Genomic DNA, 25732 nt, shown 5'->3' with positions numbered 1-25732 from the left:
AAACCCTCCACCTCCAGCTTTGTCTACAACAAAGTTGATGTTTGTACTCTTTGCATGTATCTTCATTCTGTCATCCGTGAGTCAACTTGACTAACACAAAGTATGAAGAACTGTTTTTTGTATATGAGAAACAACAATAACAATATCCATAAAATTTTACAACAGAGCAGCATCTAAATATTAATTATAAGAATGAAGAAATTAAATGAAGTCGAGGATGCATTATTTTTCCTGGCAATGTGACTAACTTTTCCATGAAGCAGATGGCGAAGAGGAATGTGACAGAATTTGTTCTCCTGGGGCTCACACAGAACCAAAACATGCAAGCAATTGTATTTGTGGTGTTTTTGGTCATCTACATAGTCTCTGTTGTTGGAAATTTGCTCATTCTGGTCACCATTATACACAGTCCATTGGTAGGGTCCCCTATGTATTTCTTCCTTGCCTATCTCTCCTTTATTGATGCCTGCTATTCTTCTGTCAATAACCCTAAACTGATTTTTGATTCACTTCATGAAAAAAAGACTATCCAGTTCAATGGTTGCATGACCCAAGTCTTTGGAGAGCATTTCTTTGCAGCGGTTGAAGTCATCCTGCTTACCGTGATGGCTTATGATCGCTATGTGGCCATCTGCAAGCCACTGCACTATGCATCCATCATGAACCGAGCAATATGTAACCTACTAGTGGGAGTGTCATGGATGGGAGGCTTTCTTCATGGAATCATACAGATGCTGTTCATTATTGATTTACCTTTCTGTGGCCCTAATGTCATAGATCACTTTATGTGTGATCTTAACCCTTTGCTTGAACTGGTCTGCACTGATACTCACATTCTGGGTCTCTTTGTTGCTGCCAACAGTGGGTTTATCTGTCTATTAACATTTACTCTTCTTCTGGGCTCCTACACAGTTATCCTGTGCTCACTAAGAAACCACAGTGCAGAAGGGAGGCACAAAGCACTCTCCACTTGTGTCTCCCACATCACAGTGGTTGTCTTATTCTTTGTGCCTTCCATTTTTGTGTACATGAGGCCTGCAACTACTTTACCCATTGATAAGGCAGTTGCTGTATTCTATACAATGATAACTCCCATGTTAAACCCTTTAATCTATACCTTGAGAAATGCTCAAATGAAAAATGCTATTAGGGGATGGTTCAATAGAAAAATTCATTCAGAAGACAAATAAATATATTTCTGTGAAAATGAGGAAAGGTTTCAATGTACATTTTATATTGACTCCATATAGAACATTTACAGCATGAGGATTAAAACAACTGTTGTTTGTCATGTGGCTTTGAAAGAAGCAGAAATAAGATCCGTATAATGGAGAAACTTAACCCTATGTTAAAATTACACTACTGGTCTAACACACATTTACTCTCTCTAATGCTTATTCAGTACTGATTATTGTGTCTCACTCTAGAAATGCTTGTTATAATGAGGTGAGCCACAAGGCTTTTTAGGTCAGAATATCCTGATTTCTGTTTCAACTGTCTTATTCATTATCTAGGCACAACAAACTATGTTTTTCAAAGTTGAGTATTTGCTGTTGACTCCTGCCACCTAAACCCCATTCTTAATTTTCATTGATATTTCCTCGTTCTGTTATATATCTACTGTAAGTCCCCATTAACAGTAAAGAGTGATAACAGAAACATTCATGGTCTATTCTCTCAATCATAACTACCTTTCCCAGGGTTTTTATCAAAATTGTCTTCTGAGCTTTGCTAGGTTGAGTAGTAGGATTTGCATGATAAATAGCACTAATATTCCTATTTCATTGATATTTGAAAATCTCCTCCACCATCTTTAGATGAGGGAATTATCAACATTTATAATTTACTCATTGTGAACTCTCCTTTTTAGCCATGTCACAACCAAATATATGAACAATGACCTCATCACTACCCAAACTGCAACACTGAATGAAGGCTCTTGGTCTAGCAAGTCTACATTATTAAAGCGGAAGTGATAGAGCCTGAAGTTTGCCCCACCATGATCACACATGATCCTGTGTGAATTAAACAAATACGGAAGTTCTTTGAAATGTAGTGCACCTGGGTCACAATACACTCATAGATCTTCCTTGGAGTATAGTTTTTGTTTGAGAAGAAAATTAGGGTTGTGGGAGTGATTTACATAAGCTATTTTCTTTATTCTCCCATAAACCCATCCTTGTTCTCTTTCAAATGCATGGTCTTGTTTTACAGTTATTGTCTATCAGAGCCATGCCCTCAGAGCTTGCCATAATAGTTTCTCCAGACAATGTAGTTAAGCCCTTCAGGTAGACATCAATTAGGGGGAAGGCACTTTTACTGAATGGATGAAATTTATCACATTTAAAGTTTCTTTTCTTTCTGTTCAGTTTTCTTAATTTCTTCTTCCATCTAATGATGGAGTCAAGGAAGCAAAATTCATCTTTCTCTAATCTTCTTTGTACTAAAATTTATTTGGCCTGAGAACTCCAAATCTCCATGCAGATTCTCTAGCTGCAGAATATGAGATGAGATTTTTATTTCTGATTTAAGATATGTAAACTTATATTTTTCACTTTAAAAATAATATTGACCCACCCTATGCCTTGTGGCCAAGGTGGGCAGGCCTTAGTCAAGCAGGAATCCGGTTCCCTAAACTTGGCCCATTGCACTATAGTAAAGTACACACCTCATGCCATGTGGCCTGTTTAGATGAAACTCAGTCAAATTCACCATCCAGGAATGCACCCAATGCTTTAGCACGTGGCAATTGAGCAGTATAATGATCTCTTTTTGATGAGGAAGCATGACCCAGCCCATTGTCATGGCAATCTGAATGGAGCAAGTAGACCCACAGACAGACCTTGGGCTGTCTACCCTGTACTCCCAGGGGAAAACAAAGGCCCACATGGTATCTTGCAGCACCACCCAGATGGACACTATTAGAGGGAACAAGGTGTGGTATGGTATGATATGGAGTTTTATGGGGGTGGAGAATAGACAGAATGGTTCAGGTCCTGTGGACAGGGGTACATCTGAAGAGACAAGAGAGGAGGGACTGGCTGAGTGGTGAGGGAAATGACCCCTTGACCAGTGGCAACACACCGGAAAGGAGCCCTGCACATTGTCTGGGCAGCACAACAGAGATGACCCTGGTGTTGAGAGCATAGGTGAGCCAACCCTGAGAACCTGAACATGGGAAACCTAGCCCTAGCCCTCACCTGCCCCTTGGTGGCATGGGCAGATGCTCTTCCCTTGCTCCCACCCATCAATGCCTAAGGCAGGTGAGAAAGTCTACCCTGAAGTAACAAGAGTGGAAGATCTGGCCCTGACCCCCACATGCTGGAACATACCTGTACCTCACCAGTGCAGCACAATGAGGCCAAACCTGTTAGCACAGGTGTGGGTGAGTCAGCTTCAAATTTGTGAGCATGGGAGAGCTGTCCCCATTACTCATCTGTCTTGCAACAGCATCGATGAGGGCCAGCTGTCCTCCTCGCCCCTGTGCCCATCAAAGCCTGATTCACTTTCTATCCTAACTTATATTACTAACAGAACTATTTTATAATGTCTTTCAAATGTATACACTTACACTTCTTTAGTGAGTTTCTTTTCTAAAATTCTTAACAAGGAAAACTATAAGAATCTAAACTATAACTATCTAATCTTCAACTCCCTCAGAGACCCAAGAGGGAAATAATATTACCTAAAATAAATAAATAAATAAAAAATAAATAGAGGAAGTGCAAGCAAGTGGCTTCCAAAAAAGTTGTGAGTTGACAGAAACAACCAGCTGCCTGGACAATCACCTGAGGCTTCCCCGTAGCACTGGGGCATCATCTTCAGCCTATAGGGTTAGCATATCCGACAGACTCATTTGTGAAGTAGGATGTACCCAAGGCTAATAGTTCAACCTCACATTTGGTGAGAGTAGTCCATGTACCAGAAACACCTGTGTTCCACTAGTGTCCTTTCATGATTCAGGATTTAAATTCTGAAAATTGCTGATGGTTTTTAATTCAGCTGTCCATTCTTCTTGGCTTTTGTAGGGCTTCGTTTCGGCATCCTGTTTTTCTCTGCATCCCATTCTTTACAGCTTGTGGGTGGCTTCAACTCGTTTATTAAATGCCAGTCTACCATTGAGAGGTTAGACCCTGTCAGCTTAGTTACTCTTTCAAGAATAACTGTTTTAGTTGCTGTTCCACTGCACATAAGAAGCCATGAGTCCACTGCCAGTTCAGCTGCCTTCAAAGAAAAGGGTACTGTGTCTTTTCCAGATTGCAAAGGCCACTTCAGGGATAGTGCCATATTGTCCTGGCCTCAGAGGATGCCTTTTGCTAAAGCCACAACCACACTTGTCTTGGCAAGGATCGGTAGTCCTTTGTTTCATGTCCTGTCTGTCCATTTTGTCCTGTTTGTCAGCAGTTGATTCGAGGATACTTTGTGTCCATTGGCTAACTTTTGCCACAATGAAAGTTAACTCCATATGAAGTTTCTTAAATGCTCATATCTTCTCTGGAGTCGATTGGTAATGCCAGGAGCCGACATGTCTCATAGTCATAAAAAAAGAAAAAAATTCTAAGTTATTAAAACACTTTAAATGTCATATTCTGTAGATCTCTGAAGGGTTTGGAGATCACCTGTCTATCTAATATATATCTGCTCGATCTTGAAAACATACCCAATATAACTACAGGTTGGACTGTAATGTCTAAATACTAACTTTCATTTCTTTATATCCTAATAGTTGGTAATAATAACATTCAAGGATTAGCAAATTGTATTACATTGTTAAATGAATGGTATAAGTACAATATCTTGAATAAGATTAGAAATATACATATTGCATTTTCTAACAATATCAATTTCAATATATATAATTTGTATACAATATACAAAAATCCAATCCACGTAAACTATTTAAAACTACAAATTGTCTTTTAAAAGTAAATTCAACAATGTATCTTCTTATCTATATCACATCTATATCTTCTCTTTATTTTTCCGAGTAGATTAAATAATCTACCCTCTGTTCTATCATTTCCATATATCCTTTTTGTTTTTTGAACAAGAACCTTAAATCTAATCTCCTTTGCTTAGCCCTTTTCCTAACCCTTAACAACTTGTAACCAACCCTCCTAAACAATGAAAATTATCTCAGACCCAAAACTCATTAAAAGACAAAAAAAACTACCCACTCCACACTACCTCTTTGGGAATGTGGGCATTGCATTCTTAAAATTGCTTCCTGCTGGATATGGGTGAAGATATCTTTATTCGGAAAAGAAAAATTTTGGGTTAATTGTCAAATTCTAGGAAAAGTAGCTATATCCTTTGTTGTCCAGTCTGTGCATAATGCCAAAGTTCAGATCTTATCTCAAGTCCTTATTCAAGTAGTCTGTGATACTGGATCATCACAGCTAGCCATCTCAAAATTGCTCTGAGCAGTTTATAGTCTAAAGCTGATCCATAGATGATATTTGTCAGCTTAGTGGTATTATTATTGTCCACATGGAACTGTTGTTGTTGTGGGCCCCCATCTCCTTCATGGACACTTCAGTTTTGATGTTAGACCTTGCCATGATTCCCTGTAGAAAACGGATAGAGACTCGAACACAAAGACATGCATAGGCCATTAATTGAAGCCCTTTTTCTAGAATTAGTAGTAGTCTATATGACAATTAATATCTTAACAAAATTTAATATATATATATATATTAATCTTGTAAATTTTGATATGAAATTCATACTTTAAGAAAAGTTTAAAGAATCAGAATAGAATCAAAGAATTGAGATTAGGAGTAATAGAATAGTCCCTTAATATTTTTTGTTTGGTTTTGTTTTTTGTTTTTCCTCCTGTCCCATATCAGAAGATGGCTCTTTCTTCTGGCATGATACAGGGAGTTTGCATTTTCCTTTTTAACAACATGCTTGGGTTTAAAGAAGGAGAGAGCCATTCTCCAACTCCAAAGTCAGCTTTAAATTTTAATTGAACTGGCACTACAAGAAGACCAATAGTGTTAAATTTCTTTAGAGAAGAGCAGAAACAAACATTTAGGAAGACCTATGAAATTTTATAGATGATATACAAATAGGCCATTTTATTCTTTTTCTTAGGACATTTTTTTTTTGATGATTTGGCCTTTTTCTTCAAATGTCTCTTTTGTCCAGTATTCTTCAGATTCCTTAGCCTTCATTCTCCTAAAAGACAAAAACAAAAACCTTTCCCCAAGGCTAACTTTGGAGAGGTTCCCTTTTGGCAAGTTATATCTGATTAAATGAAAACGCATGTGCTAATGGTATAAGTTAGTTTAAATTGGATGGTCACGTTGGTTGAGAAAGTTTGGGGGAAAGGCTGTTCTGTTAATATTTAGCATGTGCTTACTTACATTTATTTACATGTTTTTCTGATCATGGTTTTCTGAAACCAACCTTCCTTGCATAATTGCTTTCTTTGTTTCATTCCTGTATAATGTGTTTCATTCAGTATACTGAAACTGGAATAGGGTTGTCTATAGCATTAGACTGTAGTCTGCCTTATTCTTTCAGATCTTCAGATCCCAGGTCCCACAAACAAGATCTGCATAGGTTGAGGAAAAATGAGAATGATGTGAAAGATCTGGTTGACATAAAGGGAACCTAGCATTGAGAAGGAGCTTGAGGGAAAATGTAGAAATCACTTCTCTGACATTTTCAAAGAGGCTACCATATGAAATTATATTATGTTATGTTATACAGTTTTTAAATATATTTAAAGAATTATTTTATTTTTAACTATGTGTGTGGGTGTGTGACTGTGTATGGGGTATGGGCACCTGAGTACAAGGATTTTAGAGGCCAGAAGTATCAGAATCATCTGAAGCTGGAGTCACAAGCAGGTGTGAGCTGCCTGACACAGGTGCTGTAAATCACACCAGAGTAATCTGTAGGATCAATGCATGCTCTTAAACTCTGAGTAATCTCTCCAGCCTCATATTATACAGTTTTAAAGCATCATGTCACACTCATTTTATATGAATTTATATATCACAAGAAAATTCAGAATTTATGTGATTCATGAATAATAATTTAAATAAAATAATTTAAAATGTCCCCAGAAGAACCATCATCTATGTAGTATATAAATTTAGCATACAGAGATTACTTTCTTTTAATTTAAATATTAAGTATGTGTCCTGATACAGCATAATAACCTGATATGGATTTCATTCTGTGTCCCTGAGTTTTACTTAAACTATGCTTAGTATTTTCTACTTTGTGATACTGACTGTCTACCTACTGCTCTAAGGAGGCAGAAACCATTTTATGTTCTATTCTTTACATTGTCTCAGTTCATCCTCAGTTATCTGTGTGTGTTAGAAAAGCAGAGTGCAATACCAAAGAAATGATATTGTGAAAATGAATCAAAACAGAAAAAAATAATTATTTTTGCACAATTATAAAAATTGAAGAGGGGCTTTAAGTTCATATTATTTAAAAAAGAGGACCACATCCAATAAAATGTAAGCAATTTGATATTTGGAACATAATTTAGGCTTACCTGAATTGCCTACTCTTTAATTTTTTTCCTGACATAATATTTTTACTAATTATTTGGGAATTGTGTATAATGAAACCAAATCACACTTGGTTCCCATTCCTCCCAGGTCCACCCTCCCACCTTTGTGCCATTCCCCCCAAAAGAATAAAGAACCACCAAGTCCAATTTTTGTTGCCCATTTACAGATTGGGCGATGGTCAAACTCGCAGTGCCCAGTCCCTTAAAGAAAAGAGTCCCTCCCCCCTCCCCCCTCCAAAAATTGTCAACTGTGAAGTTACCATTCAACATCTTGCTCAATTTTTCAGGACTCCCTTCACAATAGCTTCTTGTCCAGACTTTTCCTTTTGTTGGGGGAGAGGGACATGTTGTCATAGAAGCCTTCAATGTCTCTCATTCTCAGTTATGAGTCTACAGTCACTGATAACACAGCAAAAGATAACACCCATTCTCAACATTTATTATGGAATGAGCTAGCATGGAGGATATTCTCAGCTCAGAACAAGTTTGATTTCTGTAGTGTACAAAGTGTATGATGTCTCCACATTGGGGTTTTACTCTCTAGTGATGATGGGCAACCATCATCAGTAACAGAATTCATTGTTTTGTGTAGCTTGTAACCAGAGTCACAAGTTATATACTGAGATGATACATCAAATCAAACCCCTAAGGTGGTTCAGCATAGTAAGGGGAATCATCAAAGAAGCAAAAACCTTTGCCAGCTATGCTAGACAAAAAATTAACAATATGTCATGAACTACAAAAAATCCATCACCCAAAACTAAATCTTCCAATTAATAATTTAAGTCCAATCAATAAATTAAGTCGTTTCCTAAAGAAGAAATATAAATGGGCAATGCATGCATAAAAATGTTCTACATTCTTAGCCACCAGGGACAGACAAGTTAAAGCTGTTTTAATTCCACTTCTCAGGACTGAGGCGATGGCTACGTGGTTAGGCATTCTTGCTACGTCTGCAAAGGAGACCAGGTTTCAATGCCCAGCACCCACACGTTGGCATGCACATACCTGCCACTATCATTCCAGCTCCAGTGGTTCACCACTCTTTCCTGGCTTCCAAGAGCACAGCGTGCATGTGGTACACATATATACAATGAAGGCAAAAATCTCATACAAAAAATTAAAAATACATTAAAAAGTCCTCTTCACTTCAGTCAGAGTGGATGTCAAGAACAGAAATAAAAACAAAATCTGATGAGGACGTAAAATGAGGCATTGCTGTTCATGGCTGGCAGGCACATAGGCTGGTGCAGCCCCTATGATTATTAGTGTTTTTTTTTTTTTTTTTTTTTTTTTTTGCAAAAGAATGAGAAATGAAAGTGTTAATCCCCCTTCTAATTCCTAAGTCCTACCGCTGTTGATACTGGTCCCCTTTTAATTTCATGGCTCACACCTCCCATATACACACACCTGCCTACATAAACCTATTTTTAAAAATCTGGAATCTGCATATGAAAGAAAATGTGGTATTTGTTTTTCTGGGACTAGGATAATTTACTTAAGATGATTTCTATTTCCATCAATTGCCCTTCAAAAGTGTAATTTCAGTTTTTTGCAGATTATTTTCTCTTTTTAACATCTATCTATCTATCTATCTATCTATCTATCTATCTATCTATCTATCTATCACCTATTTATCTATTGAGGGAAAGGATATATGAACATTCCACAATGTATGTGTGGAGGTCAGAGGAAAACTTGTCAACTTACACAAGTCAGTTCTCTCTTTTATTTTTTTTTTTAACCATGTTGGCACTGGGGTTTCCAGAGATTGAACTCAGTTTGTCAGATACTATGGGAAGCATATGTACCAGGTGAGTCATCTCAGTGGCTCTTTTTTACACATCATTTTCATTATCTATTCAGTGGTTGGGGAGGATTTCCTAAATCTGTTTCATAGATATTGTGAAAACTGCAGTTCATATAGATGAGCAGTCAGAGTGGCTGTCAAGGAGACAAATGAAAACAAAAGCTGATGAGGATGTGAGAGATGAGGAATTGTTATTCATGGCTGGCAGGCATACAGATGGATAGAGAATGGAGTGTTAGAGAGGGGAAAACACAGGAACATCCTTGTATTGTGGAAGAGGAAGGCAGCTTGTGAATGGGAGAGAACAGCCAGATTGGGGGGGGGGGGATGACTTTGTAGACTAGAGTTGGAGACAGTGAGCAACAAAATATGCATTAGAATCCCCAGATGAGACTTCTTACTATGTATAATTTTTTTAAAGTAGGAATGTTGGCAACAAATATCTTCAGTAAACATAAAAACATAGAATGAATAAAAAAGCATATGACATACTAATACTAATGCCCATTATGAGAAGAAAATTATAAGTAAAACATATCTTCAGCAGCAAAAATGTTGGGACCCAAAGACATGAAAATTAGGCATACGTAACTTGAGATGAGCAAAGCCAAGCAAAGATTTGATGGAAATTAGGTGGTATGTGTTTCATATTGTGCAAATATACTGTCAGATTGAATCCTCTAGTTCGGCAGATCCAAGTGCATGAGTGGATCATGTTAACTAGGTGTTATCCTAGTTGAAAGCCATGAACACAGAACTTGGAATGTAGACATCTGTTCTTTTTTACAGTACAATGGTTATAAAAATAGAACTTTTCATTAAGATTATTCGTCATGTAAAAACAATAACACTCAGAGTTAAGTGAGCAGAATTTAGCCATCTTTTCCTTTTTTAGACTGAATTGCCTACAAATGAATTTCAGAATTATTGTTACAATGAACTTAGCTTTTTGAGGATAACAGAGGCTTTTTGAAGGCAACAGTTTTTCAGTGCTTGTATGTAGAGACTCAGCATGAAGTGCACAAGGAACTCACTGTGGCTCACATATAACAACTCTTGCCCTGTAAGACACCCCAAATAGAAATTCAGACATGCCAACTTGTTTTGTTTAAGGCAGGGTCTCACTGGCTGCCCTAAATTCCTCCACCATCCTCCCTAGGCTTCCTGAGTGTTTGGATGTAGGCATGTGACACCTTATCCGTACATCAGTTTGTCTCTTATAGAAGACTGAGAAGGGTTTATTCAAGTGTGGGTTATATAAAAAGTAAATGCCATTTCTCAGCTTTGGAGCATGATTTTTTTTATTATTACAAGTTTAGGAAACATGTCTGTAACAGTGTTTAGTGTTTAACAATTCTGAATGAAATGTCTTACTCTTTTGAGTGACAGAAAAAAAATGTTCTTACTTTAAATGAGATACATATGTGATCTCCTTGTAAAAATTATCAGCTTGTGAAGACAAAAATAAAATCAGCTGAGGGTTCATAATTGTCATTATAAAAAGCTTATGCTAGAATCCTGTAATATATCCTCATAGACCTTTATTGTGGTCCTATTTTGGGTGTCTACATAAGATGAATGGATCCCAAAATCAGTTATTTTTTTCTATTAGTTTTTCAGTGCTAATTTCTGTTTCATATTGATAAAATAAAAAGAAAATTTGATGTAAAAATGTGATGATTCAGTGATATCAAACATGACGACTATGGTTCCCAAGTGCAATGGCTGAGAAACTCACCAAGATGCTCACAGCTCTCTAACGCTGTGCCACCTTCTGTCTCCTGACCACTCTCTTAGAGCTTATTCACCTATTCTCCAGCCAAGCCTAATAATTGCTGTTCCTGTAAACTAAGAAAGTCCCACTCTCAGGTTGTTCATAGCAAAAAGGCTGATGACCTTGGCCCTACTCTAGTATCCCCATATCCAATGTGGAAATAGAACCCAGTATCAATCTGTCTTTGCAGAAAGCTTTCCTGACTTACCATACCGGATCACCTTCTTTTCAATGCCTTTCTAAGGAAATGTGTAATGTGTGTGCTATTAAATTATGTATGCTCTGAATAACATGATCGTTCTCTTGTGCTTTTCTTCAATATCTTTCAGTCAGTTTTACAGTATTTTCACTAGAAGTTGAGAAGAAATACAACCCCCTGTCTCTGGGAAACTTTATTAGTTATAAATTTTAATAAATAATAATAGGATTTCAAATCAATGTAGAATATATTCATTTGGATATAATCAATTACATTTTAAAGTTATATTTTAATTTAAAATATATGAAAATATTGTGTGTGTGTGTGTGTGTGTGTGTGTGTGTGTGTGTGTGTGTGTGTTTGTGTGTTTTGCAGGGTGCCATGGAGTTCAGAAGACAACTTCTGGAGAATTAGTTCTTGGCTTCCACCATGTGCATCCCAGATCATCAGGCTTTATGACAAATGCCTTCACCTGTTGAGCTACCTCACTGGATCCTGGATTATTGGTAGCCATGTCTGAGGATCAGCAGATGGAAGCTGACTTCAAGGTGTCAGTCTACCAGGAAGAAAATCCATGATGGGCAAATCTCAGATAGACAAAGCCCCGAGACCACAGACTCCAGAATGTCTTTTGCTTCTGCTGTGCCTTCTCATGTTTTCTGCTGCCATCTTTCTCTAGTATCTGGTAGAGTGTGAATGTGTGTGGGGAGATCCCCACTGCCTGTAATGTAGCATATTTATCTCATGGAAGTATCCCATTCCACTGGTCATTTTTATGTTTTGATTATTATGAAGGTGGTTTCTTCTTAAGCTGTATTGCGTAATTGATAGTAATAATAATGTTAGTTTAAATAGAGTTTTGATGATAAAAAATAAAACAAGAAAGTGTCACACAGCTAGAACACATGAGTTCCTATTGAGGAGCTGTGTAGACTATGGCCTAGGTTAATGATTAAGAAAAACAATTGAGTCCCAGTAGCCTAGCTAGTTTAAATTCTTCTAATTATAATGTTGGGAGAAGTGTTCATAGGTTTCTGAGTGCATCATAGTTGAAATAAAACTTGAAAATAACTTAAATTTAGACTAAGATGTTTTTTCAAATAGCTCTGAGGTGAAAAACCAATGAAGATTGTCTAAAGTTTTAGAAAGGTACACAGTTGAATGAGGAACACATTAAGGTCATGGAACAAATACAAAGCAGTCCAATTATTACTAGTTGATGTACTTTCCTTGCTAAGATTAGTTGGTGATCAAAGATGATGATTAATTTTTTTTGTCCTTAATCTACTGATATAAAAAATACTATTGATGAATGGGTATGAACCATAGAGATTAAAAATAGAGCTGACTGATGCTTTTTGATATATAAAAGTTTAAATTTGTGATTCCTTTAAGATTCCTTATAAGATTACCATTCAAGATAAATAATAAAGTGATTGGTCCTTTCTTTGTAACTGCAAAATGCAGCCTGTGAAGAAAAGATTGTCTTGCTTGATTACACTCTTTTAATCTATAACAAGTTGCTTGGGTATGAGTGTATGTGGATTCTTGAGATAATTTTTTTAGCTGTAATATGTAAAATATTTCATCATGTAAGGGATATGGAAAATATGTTTTTTTAACTTGTGTTCATTGTAATCATTCACTTGAAAAGCAGAATGTAACCACACTGTAATTTTTATATTGTCTGAAAGATTTTGCTGGCATATATATTCTTCAAATAAAGTATAGAGATAAAATAAGTTAGAAGGAAAACATTGAGAATAAGAGAGTTAGAAGGAGGAGAAGGAAAACATCAAAATAGGACAATAAGGAAGAACAAAGATATAAGGAAAAAGGGAAAAGGAAAATATCAAGAATGAGGGAGTTAGAAGGAGGAGAAGGAAAACATCAAGCATGGGACAATACAGAAGAACAAAGATAGACTAAGGAAACCATCAACAATAAAGATAGAGTTAGAAGAAAAATATCAAGAATGAGAAAAGGAAATCAGCAGGGAAATAAAAAATAAAGATAATTCAAAAGATGAATAAAGGTCTGAAGAAAATCATCAAGAGAGTGTGTGTCTTTTTCCTTAATCTCCTCAGATCAAAAAGACATATTAGCACTGATTCTGTGGATTCCCTTCGAGCCCTGCTGATGCTGGAGGCTGGCCCCCAAAGCAGCAATACTAGATACATTGGAAAAAACTAATTTTCATCTATAGTTTCATCCCCCATATTTCTTGTATTTCTTTTGCTGTGACATCTATCTCATTAAAAAATATTTGATCTTAATATATCATTCCAGATTTTATACCAACTTAAAATAATTCTTAAAGGTTTTAACTCATTTTACAATATTGTTTATATTTTATTTCACTGTTATTTTTTCAATAGACACAATTAGTAGAAGATTAAATAAAGTGGGACAAAAAAATAAAACATAAGATAATAAAGGTAGTTTGAACTGAGATTCAGGGATTCAGAAAGTTTTAGCATCTGACTGGGATGAGATAGTCTGACAAATATCAGTTCTACTCATAGTGAGACCAAATCAGGTGATTCTTCTATGTCTAGACACACAATCAAAATTTCCATTTAAAGAATATAATGTAAAGGTCCTTCTGAGTACTATTATTTATGAATTTTCCCACAAATCACTTAAAATCTACAATTATTTCAGTGATAATTAAATAGATAGAAAACTGTATAAGGTGCAATTCATAAAACTGCATAAAGACACAAATAGTTTGATCTGGTTTATTTCTCAATGGTTGTAGGGGGCTACTCTCAATATTTTCCTCAACTATCCATTTCTTTTTTATAGCTTTGAAAATATATTAGCTATCTATCATCTATTAACCTATCTTTCATCTGCCTATCATCTATCTATCTATCTATCTATCTATCTATCTATCTATCTATCTATCTATCTATCTATCATCTATCTATCTATCATCTATCCATCATCTATCTACCTACTTATCTATCTATCATCTATCTATCTATCTATCTATCTATCTATCATCTATCATCTCAAGTCGAAGTGGATCAAAGACCTCAACATAAATCCAGTTACACTAAACTTAATAGAAGAGAAAGTAGGAAGTACTCTTGAACTCATTGGCACCGGATATCACTTCCTAAATATAATTCCAGCAGCACAGACACTGAGCACAACAATTAATAAATGGGACCTCTTGAAACTGAGAAGCTTTTGTAGGGCAAAAGACATGGCCAATAAGACAAAAAGACAGCCTACAGAATGGGAAAAGACCTTCACCAACACCACATCTGATAGAGGACTGATCTCCAAAGTATATAAAGAACTCAAGAAACTAGACATCAAAATACTGACCAATCTAATTTTAAAATGGGCTACAGAGCTAACTAGAGAATTCTCAAAAGAAGAAATACAAATGACTGAAAGACATTTAAACAAATGTTCAACATCTGTAATCATCAGAGAAATGCAAATCAAAATGATGCTACCTTACACCTGTCAGAATGGCTATGATCAAAAACACTAATGACAGTCTATGTTGGAGATGATGCAGAGCAAGGAACCATTTCTCCACTGTTGGTGGGAATTTAACTTGTACAACTACTGTGGAAATCAGTATGGTGGTTTCTCAGAAAATTGGGAATCGATCTACCTCAAGACCCAGCCATACCACTCTTGGGTATATACCCAAGGAATGCTCAATCATACCACAAAAATACATGCTCAACTATTGTTCATAGCAGCACTATTTGTAACAGCCAGAACCTTAAAATAGCCTAGATGCCTGTCAACTGAAGAATGGATTTAGAAAATGTGGTACATATACACAGTGGAGTACTATTCAGTAGAGAAAAACAATGAGAGTATGAGGTTTGCAGGCAGATGGATGGAATTAGAAAATATCATCCTGAGTGAGGTAACCCAAACCCAGAAGAACAAACATAGTATGTACTCCCTCATAAGTGGGTACTAGATAAAAAGCAAAGAACAATCAAACTGCAACACATAGAACCAGGGAGGCTATATAGCAGGGGGGACCCTAGATGCGTGTGGCTTATAATAAGTTTTGGTTTTACTCAATTACTGGGCAAACCTCAATATAATATTTCACTATTAGGATAAGAATTTGTACTGTATCAAACTGATAATAGAAAAATAAATAAAAGAAGAAGAAAAAGAAAGAAAACAGGCTGAACAAACCATGTAAGCAGCATCCCCCTGTGGCCTATGCATCAGCTCCTGCCTCCAGGTTCCTTCCCTGTTTGAGTTCCTGTCTTGGATTCCTTCAATTATGGATTAACATGTGGAAGTATGAATGTATATGATTTTTCAGAGACACTCTATTCCATCCTTATGAAAAGTGTTATATTCTTGAACTTTATGAGATTTTAAAGAATTATCAAATACAAACTCAAGAAAATATTTAAAACAAAATAAAAACTAAGCTCTAGTTTGGCTGTGGCATACAAAATAATTATAAACACTCAAACATGTAAAAGGCAGACTACACTGTGTCTGGAAGCCAGTGCTGCCAGCTCTTCTGAACCCTGGGGAACTAAGAATGAATCTCGCAGGTTCATGACCTCTGAGGGAAACTTCCTTAAACTCCAGCTGGCATCAAGGAGGAAAATTTAGCTCTTTCATTTTCCCTTAACTAAGATGATGCTGGGTACAGCACTAGCATAGGACAGTAACATCCCTACCTGCATGCCACAGCTGCCCTTCTTCTCTCTCCTAAGGGGAAAAAGAAGAGGAGGATCCAAATATAGTGTTCTGGTCATCACCAAAAGGACTTCTCCACAGAGAAGAGAAGACTATCCTCAGATTTTCACAGAGTTGGAATGTAAGATACTTTTTTTTGCATTTTTAGAGATGCTTTTAAGCTATGAAAAAATGATTTAATGTTTGGATGTGTAGGCAGGCTGCTGTGTTTAATGTAGTCATGGGCCTTTGACTTTGTAACTGTTCTTGAGAGAGTTACGGAAATTAGTGTTTAGACTCTTCATCTTTAATGTGGATTGCATGGCAAAGCACAAAGGACATATACAAGACTAAAATAAACCTGTGGAGCCCAGAGAACAGCATTTTGTAAATGTCAAATATCTAACAGCTGTTAGAATAAAAACTCCTTCATTAATTCTTTCCCATCCCTTCCTTCATTCTGTTCTTCCTCCTTCCTTTCCTCCTATTCCTTCCTCAGTCCTCCATTCCTCCTTTCCTTTCTTATATATTTCCTTTCTTACTTCTGAACACATGTCCCAAAACCTCTCTATCTGTCACAAAAATAAACTTGCAACCAGAAAAACTAAAAATTAATTAAATGGACATTTGCTACTCTATCTCTAAATAGGACTTTGGTTTTAGCAATCACAGTCATGTTGTTCTAGTATACAAATATTCACATCATTCTGCTTTTTTTAATGCATGGAGTATGGTTTGAGACTATATAAAGTATACTGACAATATCAGAGATTGACGTGATGCTCCACCCTGTATAGTTATTGTGAGAGAAGATAAAGTGTATTCTTTCTACAACCACATATTAACATACAGCACAGGGAAGAACATTATATATCAGAGTGACTCAAACTTTTTTGTTAACTACATCTACTTAATTTTCCCTCAGTGTGTTGGTTCTGTAGTTATTATCAGGTCCATATCCCGGGACTGCTCGGGGACATGTGAAGTGGTTGATATTCTGAACTAGGTCAGTGCTTTAGACATCACATGCTCTCCTTCTAAAAAAAAAAATATAAATCATTAAGAGGAGAAAAATAGAAAGTTCAGGTACCTGTTAGGAGGGAGATAAAAGGGACAGCAAATGGTACCTTCCCCTACATTTCATAAATAATAAAACACTAAAGCTGCGACATTATGGGAATCTAAAGTAAAACAGCGAGAAGAGGGACTGACAGTAATTGAAGGGAGCACAGATAGTTCCAGAAAAATGTCTGCTACCTGCGTTTGTAGGAAATATTTATTTTCAGTGATAGTCTTAGATCAAAATAGGGTAGGTTTAATGGATTTAACATAAAAGCCACTTCACACAAGATATTCAGTTATTCTTTTTCTTTGTAAAATCAATATTTATTTGTTTGAATTATATATTTTAGACAGTGTTTATCTGAGAAAGTGCTACTCATCCTTCTGATAAACTTGAATGTTACATACAATTCTTTATTAATAAAGAAATTCTGTTATTTGGAGAATAACAAATGTTGCTACAAATAGATTTTTTTGTTAAAATTAATGAGAAGGAAATAGTGCCTAATGTGAATAGTGGGGCACAGGGAAGCATAATTCCAGAGGTCACCGCTCCAGGAGGTAGCTCAGTGGCCACATTTCCTTTTGTGAAGGGTCCCTGAGCATGACCAGGTACTGCTGTAGTGCATTCAAGATTGTGGGGTTTTCTGTAATTACTTTTTTCATTTATTTTACATAATATTGAGGTTCTTAAGCAAAAAAAATTATGGAATATTTCTGGAGACATGGACAGAATAAGTTGTTCCATGTATGAGAATGTGTATTTGAAATCTTTATCAAAGAACACATCATGGTTGGGGTTTGGGTCCATGGTATGGCTGTTTGTAACAGTTTTAAAATGTTAATGAAATAAGTTGTGTGGTACTAGCCTGACTTCCATGTCTGCTAATCAAGGATCTGCAAACCTCACATACTTTTTCTGAACTTAAAAAAATAGATTGTGCATTCACAGTTTTTATTCAAGAGTTTTTCATCCAATATAGTTTGATCATACTATTTCTCCCAATTTGTTCCAGATCCTCCTTGATCCTCTGCCCACACAACTTTTTAAGAGAAGGAAAGTTGATTTTTATGGATTTTTTTCCATCACAGGCAATTTATTTTGTTCTATTCATTCACAGTTAATACAGAAAATACTTGGAAACATTTCCATATAATGTTTGACACAGAAATCATCAAATAGAAGTATACAATGTTGACAGGAGGCAGTACATTTATAATTTATAACCCCAAATGTATTTATAAATTAGAAATGGAAAGATCTACAAATGAAATTATGGAGGTTCACCAAAGTCATTTAATCTGTCAGTTTCTCATTCATTTTTATGTCTTAATAATATTCTATTGTATGAATAAGCCACATTTTATTTCTCTCCAGTATTTGATAGCTATTTGAGTTGTTACTGAACTCTTAAAACTGGTATTGTAACATTATTACAATGTTTTGCACCAATTTTATAAACTTTACAGTACAATATGTGTTCCTTTTCTGAGGCAAACCAAAGGTATATTTCTCAAGGTTCTGCTGCTATCAGCAGCGTTGATGGAGGATTTTTTATACATTTGTAATAGATAGAAATAAACCAGAAAAAAAGAAGAAAAAAAAGTGGTGGAGGAAAAGGTGAACACTGCAAGAATACTCAAAAGGGCTGAGAGTTGCAAACGCCAAGATTGGCTTTGCATAGTAAATGGAATAGAACAGCTCTGAACTATAGCTTACTTTTCCTGGTTTGGTCTGACAGAATGATTGAATGCTTTTGTACAAAAATCAGAGCCTTAAAAACAAGGATTTGGTGAGATTGTAAAATGGTGTGCCACTTTGGCAAAACAGTCTGGTGGTTGGTCAAAATGCAAAACATTGTTACTCTGTTACTCAACAATTCTACCCTTAGGAATATAACCTCAAACTACTGAAAATGTGCACCTATGAAACATGTACATGAAGGTTTACAGCAGTGTGTTGCTAATAGTAAAAAAGTTAAAACAACTCAAATAGATTTTTATGGATTTTAAAACTGAATTTTATACTCAAAATGTTATGTCACCAGTAAGATGACAAATGCTGAAAATAAATAGTCTTGACTCTTATTATATACTTCCTTCTAGGTTATAAATTAGGTGTAAAATATCTGTATTATTTTTTTTCTACCTCGTCACATGTATTATTAGTGTTTAATTATTCCATCTTCATACTATGGGTATTTTACTTATATGAGTGATTTGTAATTTAATAAAATTCTTATTTAATTAGATATCACTGTTATTGAATGCTTAAGATATTTTCATTTTTCAATATATTTGTGACACAGCATCATATCATGATACGGAATTTCCCCAGCTCATTTTAACTGTAGAATAAAATTTTAGAACTCAGGTTACTAATATAAAAGATATAAAGGTTTTTAGGATCTTGAAATTATTCATCAATACATTTGGATGAACACATATTTTATACTTAGTATAATACTTAAAGTGTGATTTTTATGAAGACATTTTAGGATTGATTAAAATTTTCTATTAATTTGCGTGTGCAGGCATTCACATCTTCTTTTGTATTTACACTTTTTGGAATGTTAATATGACAAATTATGTCCATAACCTCTTGAGAACCAATGAGTTTGTGGGGGAATAATTTGTTCAATAACACCTGGATGTTAGGCCACATCATTATTTTGCTATCTTTAAAATATATATTTTGGAATATTATAATATAATTGTATCATTTCACCCCATATTTCATCACTCCTAAGCCTCCTGCATACCCACCCCTCTGTGCTTCCTTTCAATTTCATTAATTATTACTATCTTTTTGATAATAGGAAATGAGGACATTTTTCCCTTCACTGTTTTATTTTTATTAATTATGAGTATGATAACATTTTATTAATTAACATGAGTATGATAACATTCCAACAGAATTCCACTTCACTCCAGTTGATAGTGCCATCATATATCACTATGATGCGTTTGTAATGATTATGAGATAAAAATATATTTCTCCCAACTAAATATAATATTTTGTATTTAACTGAAGTTCCACTATTATGTCTTTTACTCATACTTCCCACTTAGTTAATAGTTCAATTCAACATTGTTTTCATCATTTATGTAATAGTAATTTATATATACATATAACTGCTTATACACAATGCATTATACATGATAATATTCACATCACCCTCTCCTACATCCCTCTAACCCCTGCTGATCCCCATTGTTTCCACAACTATTCCCTGACTATTGTCTTCTCTGTCTTCCTCTCTCTTTCTCATGTGTGCTGTTTGTATGTGGGTGTGGGTGTGTCTGTGTGTGTGTGTGTGCGTGCACGTTTAAGTTATGTGTTCTTGTGTGAATGTTCACATATGTGTGCAAGTATGCCTATGTGTAGAGGCATTGGTTGATGTCAGGTGTTTTTAATAATTGATGCTCACTTAAATATGTGTTTGAAACAGGATTTCTCACTTAACCTGGAGCTCACCCATAGCTATATTAAAATTTTTTTTTGCTCTTAGGAGAAAAAAAGATAAGCATTAATGAAAGGTAATATTTACATTGTTCTAGATTAATATTGAGATTTGATTTCCTTTTAGCTTCCTACCCAATTTGTCTTACTTTTGCAAAATAAGGCTATGTTAAATAGGAATAGATGTGGTGGTCTGTGGGCTACAGCACTGAACTTGATAATTACTTAAGAAATAAAATGTTTATATTTAAAAATGCCAGCTCTCACTGTAATTATGAGACAAAAATATTTTAATTTATTTATAAATATGAAGGAAAGCACACATCAGGCTTTGCTGTGGATTATGTTCATTATTAATAATAAAATGGATTGGTCAATAGCTGGACAGGAAGAGACTGAGTGCGAGAGCCAGACTGGTAGAATTCTGGGAAGAGGAAGGGCAGAGTCGAAGGAGAGAGTTGCTGGCAAACGCAGAGAAGCAAGATGAAATTGCCGTACTGAAAAAGGTACCAAGCCACGTGGCTAAATATAGATAAGAACTGTTTGTTAATTTAAGTGTAATAACTAGTTAGTAATAAGCCTCAGCTTTTTGGCTGAGCATTTATAATTAATATAAGCCTCTGTATCGTAATTTGGGAAGCAGTTGCCGGGTATTTGGGAAAAGGCAGCTAGAACAGAAAACGTGTGTTTACAAAAACAAGAAGCAGAATTAAAAATGTGTTTTCTGTGTGTCTATATGCAACAGCTAGGACTAAGCATTCACAGGCACTTCTCCTGGAGCGTCTGACTCTGTTGGTATCTATGTGATCCTCACATGACAACTAGTGGTGGCTCTAATGATTATGTCCATTTGCAGATCTGAAATCTGAGGCTTGTCAAATTTCTAGGCCTTGAAGTAATGTGATACATAACAAAAAGTAGAGTTAGGATTTAGAGTCTTAAGTTGGTTTGTTGTTGTTGTTGTTGTTTAGTTTTGTTTTTTGTTTGTGTATCTGTTTATATGTTCATTGTAAATAATTATGAGTTTTATTGTAGCATTAACATGAATAATGCCTTGTGATCTTTTTACTTGCTATAAGGTTATTTTTTTCTGATCTTTGGTCTGAAGCTAAACTGGCCATTGCTAATTTATATATTGATGTTTTTACACTATCATAAATGAATATTATCTGATCTAATGACCCTCTAGAGTTTGTTTTATACTATTCTTCCTTCAGGTATAACTCATGGGTGGAGATGGAGCTTGTGTTACACACACTGGTGAAGATTGCGGTCGAGAACACGTGGGAGTTGTTACTTTAAGTCAAAAGTACAGTGCTGAGTACTGTAGTTCTATAAACATGCAATAACGGGTCTACCGACTCTGCCATCCCTTGAAATCAACTTATCTTTCTCTCTCTCTCTCTCTCTCTCTCTCTCTCTCTCTCTCTCTCTCTCTCTCTCTCTCTCTCTTTCTCTCTCTCTCTCTCTGTATGTATATAGACATAAATTTAGTAATAAATATGTATTACTCTATTCAGACATTTTAACAAATGCATATATAAACATATGTATGTACATATATATGTATGTATGTATATGTGTATATGAAAATGTGTGGGCATAAAAATGTGTTTTACTAATGTATTTCAGTTGTCTATACAAGAGAGGACTCAGATACAGTTGCAGCAGTATCTGCCTGTGGAAAATGAATTTAAGAGCTGGAATATTTATCTGGTGATCTCATGGGAAAGCTATCTGAGAATAGGACAGCTGACTTTAGAGATGATTTATAACTGGAATTGGTAAGGACATTTAATGTGAGTCCTGTTTTCACATGTTCACATTTTATGTTTTTCTTAAATCTTGCAGTCTAGGAGGTAAGCTCTTTATAAATATCTCTGCTATAGGAAGTCTTTTAAATTTCATATCATATATCTTGAAAAACTTTGTTTGCATAAACAAGGCTAATATTGACTAAATAATTGGCAATTATAAATTTTCAAGACTCTTCAACTTACAATTTCTCCTCCTTACTTATGTGTCTGTTGCCAATTTCTATATGTAGATGATTGAAACATTGACTTTTCTTCATCATTTTCTCTGTTAGCTTGATTAATTGTGTCAATCACACATATACAAAGTAACAAGATATTTTAGTTTTTATACCTGGAAATAGAGTGTATAAAGACCACCACTACTCTGCAATTCCTGTCTGAAAATATAAATTCCCTTTCTTCTCTGTTTATCCCAAGGAGATTTTGCACTTTAGAACTATAAAGTCTGTACTAAAATACCAGAATAAGCATCCTTTGTGAGTTTGAATTTAACACCTAGTACTAAAATTTTCACCACAAAAATAGTAGTAATAAACCTACCACTTCTTGTTAGCTAAGTTCTAAGCAGTTACTTAACTTGTGGTATCTCATTTATCATGACAAAAGGCATTATTATATCACATTCTGGGCACAGTTTAAAATAATGATTTAAAAGAAAAATCTCTTCACTTTGAACATGCACATTATAATTAGTGACAAAAATTTCTGGTAGGTTTATATCCTTTTTAAGAAAAAATTTGTTCATTTGAGATTCTAATTATCCTCAGGATGTTCAAGATAATTTAAAATGTGTTGAGGATTTCCAATTGCATTCTACACTATATTTTGCCCATTTTTCTGTTGGTAGATGAATGTTCTGATCAGACATGACAGAATACTCATCTCTGTGAATTCGAAATAGATATCTGACATGATTAATACATAGTATTTTCTCTATGGGTATAACATGTAAATATCTCGTTATGCTTTTTTGATACTCCAGGAATCTATTAGAGAATCATAAATGTCAGCATTTCAAGGACAAACTGCATGTGAATGCTTTGCAGAATGAAAATAGCCAGCACTTTAATTCTACATGATCTTTGAATACTGTGTTCAGGAAATGACTTTTTTCTTTTGTTAAAAACAAATTCATACATGTATACCTTGTCTGTATAATCTACTCTTACTTTTCTCCTTCCCTTTCAGACTCTTACTGTAATCTTCCCTTAAGATTCATGGTCTTTTCCTTACTTATTATTAATATACATGTAAATATATACATATACAGGCCTATCATCTATCTGTCTATCTATCTATCTGTCTATCTATCATCTATCGACCTATCATCCATCATTTATCTATCTATTATATGTACAAATATATATAAAACCTGTTCAATTTACTTAGTGTTGATTGTATGTACATGTGTTGGGCAATGCACTTGGTTTATCTATTGTCAATTCCAGGAAAAAAATTATTTACTATTACCCCAAATTTTGATAATAATATACACTTAATTGAGGCAATTTTTCCTAATATTTGCAGATTTACTTCTAGATTCTCCGTGAAATTATACAAAACCAGAGTTTTGTAACAGAGTTTATATTCCTTGGACTTTCGCAGAACCCTAAAGTCCAGAAAATTGTTTTTATTGTATTTTTGTTTGTCTACATTGCAACTGTTGGTGGCAACATGATAATTGTGGTGACCATTGTCTGTAACCCAGCACTCATAGACTGCCCCATGTACTTCTTCTTCTTGGCATTCTTGTCACTACTGGATGCATGCTTCTCTTCTGTCATCACACCAAAAATGGTTGTGGACTCCCTCTATGAGAAGAAAACCATCTCCTTTGAAGGATGCATGACGCAGCTCTTTGCTGAACACTTGCTTGCAGCAGTAGAAGTGATTGTCTTGACAGCCATGGCCTATGACCGTTATGTGGCCATTTGTAAGCCCCTGCACTACTCTTCCATCATGAACTGGAAGCTCTGTGGGACACTGATGGGGATAGCATGGACTGGGGGATTCTTGCATTCTATCATACAAATTATCTTCACTTTGCAGTTACCCTTCTGTGGACCCAACGTCATTGATCATTTCATGTGTGACTTGTTCCCATTACTAGAACTTGCCTGCACCGACACACATATCTTTGGCTTTTTGGTGGTTGCCAACAGTGGGTCTATCTGCATAATAATCTTCTCTATTTTCCTAGTATCCTATGGTGTCATCTTGTTCTCTCTGAGAGCCCATAGTTCTGAAGGACGACGGAAAGCTCTTTCCACCTGTGGATCCCACATTGCAGTTGTGGTTTTGTTCTTTGTTCCATGCATATTTATATATGCACGGCCTCCATCTGCATTCTATTTTGACAAAATGGTGGCAATATTTTATACTATCCTAACTCCCTTGCTCAATCCTGTGATTTATACTTTTAGGAATAAAGACATGAAAAGTGCCATGAAGAAAATGTGGAAAAGACTGGTATCTGATGGAAAGTGAGATACAGAACATAATCAGTGCTGGAGTTGAGCTCCAGATGAGGGCAGGGTCTGAAGCTGGAGGATGCAAAATTGGAGATGGAGAAATAAGACACAGGATACCTTTCAGTTTTGTTTTATGAGAGACCGAGAGAGAGAAAGCACAACTCGGCACGACTTGACCTACTCTGACAATCTGCCTCTCCTACAGGTTATATTTATATGTGAAATTTCCTCATAGATTTTAATCATTGATTACAAGACCTTCTAATGGTACATACTTTTCCTAAAGTCTCCTTTGATTAGGTAAGCATATCAAAGTAAAAGAAGCAAATGAACAAACAGCAAATTTTAGGGGGAACTAAAATATATTTTAGTTCATAAAACATTATGATAAAATCATTTTTTCTTTTTTTAATTTAAAAGCTTTTTTACATACCAACCAGAGTTCCCTCTTCCACCCTTCTCCCATTTGCCTCCCACTTTCCCCCACCCACCTCCCACTGCATTCCTCAGAGAGAGTAAGGTCTCCCATGGTGAGTCAACAAAGTCTGTCATATCAAGTTGAGGCAGGGCCAAGCCCCTCTCCTCTCCATCAAGTTTAAGCAAGGTATGCCTCCATAGGGAATAGGCTCCAAAAAGCCAATGAATGTACTAAGGATAAATTCTGGCCCCACTTCTAGGGGCCCCACAAACTGTCCAAGCCATACAACTGTCACACACATTCAGAGGAATTAGTTCAGTCCCATCCAAATTTCCCAGCTGTCATTCCAGAGTCAGTGAGCTTCAGCTAGCTTGGGTCAGCTGTCTCTATGAGTTTCTCCATCATGATCTTGACCTAAAGTCATTTCTTTTTAAACTCAATGACTTTTTCCTTAAAATCAATGCCGTAAAGCCTTGCAGGTACAGAACACGAGAC

The 25732-nt window shown here is 35.5% G+C and overlaps 2 protein-coding genes across 2 annotated transcripts; both read left to right on the top strand.

Annotated features, from left to right (window-relative positions):
* The first annotated feature begins 254 nt into the window (after positions 1–254).
* Positions 255–1190, top strand: LOC143272711 (olfactory receptor 4C46-like). Its single transcript, XM_076568683.1, has one exon. The coding sequence runs from the start codon at positions 255–257 to the stop codon at positions 1188–1190; it is 936 nt and encodes a 311-aa protein (XP_076424798.1).
* Positions 1191–3250: 2060 nt separating this feature from the next.
* LOC102921744 (olfactory receptor 4C15-like) lies at positions 3251–24835 on the top strand. The gene is made up of 3 exons (XM_076568409.1): positions 3251–3385; positions 20912–21037; positions 23888–24835. Exons 1-3 carry the CDS (start codon positions 3251–3253, stop codon positions 24833–24835), a joined length of 1209 nt encoding a protein of 402 aa, XP_076424524.1.
* Positions 24836–25732: the final 897 nt, after the last annotated feature.

This window comes from Peromyscus maniculatus, chromosome 4 (assembly GCF_049852395.1).
Source record: "Peromyscus maniculatus bairdii isolate BWxNUB_F1_BW_parent chromosome 4, HU_Pman_BW_mat_3.1, whole genome shotgun sequence".
Lineage (NCBI taxonomy): Eukaryota > Metazoa > Chordata > Mammalia > Rodentia > Cricetidae > Peromyscus > Peromyscus maniculatus.
The sequence above is the reverse complement of the archived record's forward strand: the minus strand, read 5'-3'. Positions and strand labels throughout refer to the sequence as shown.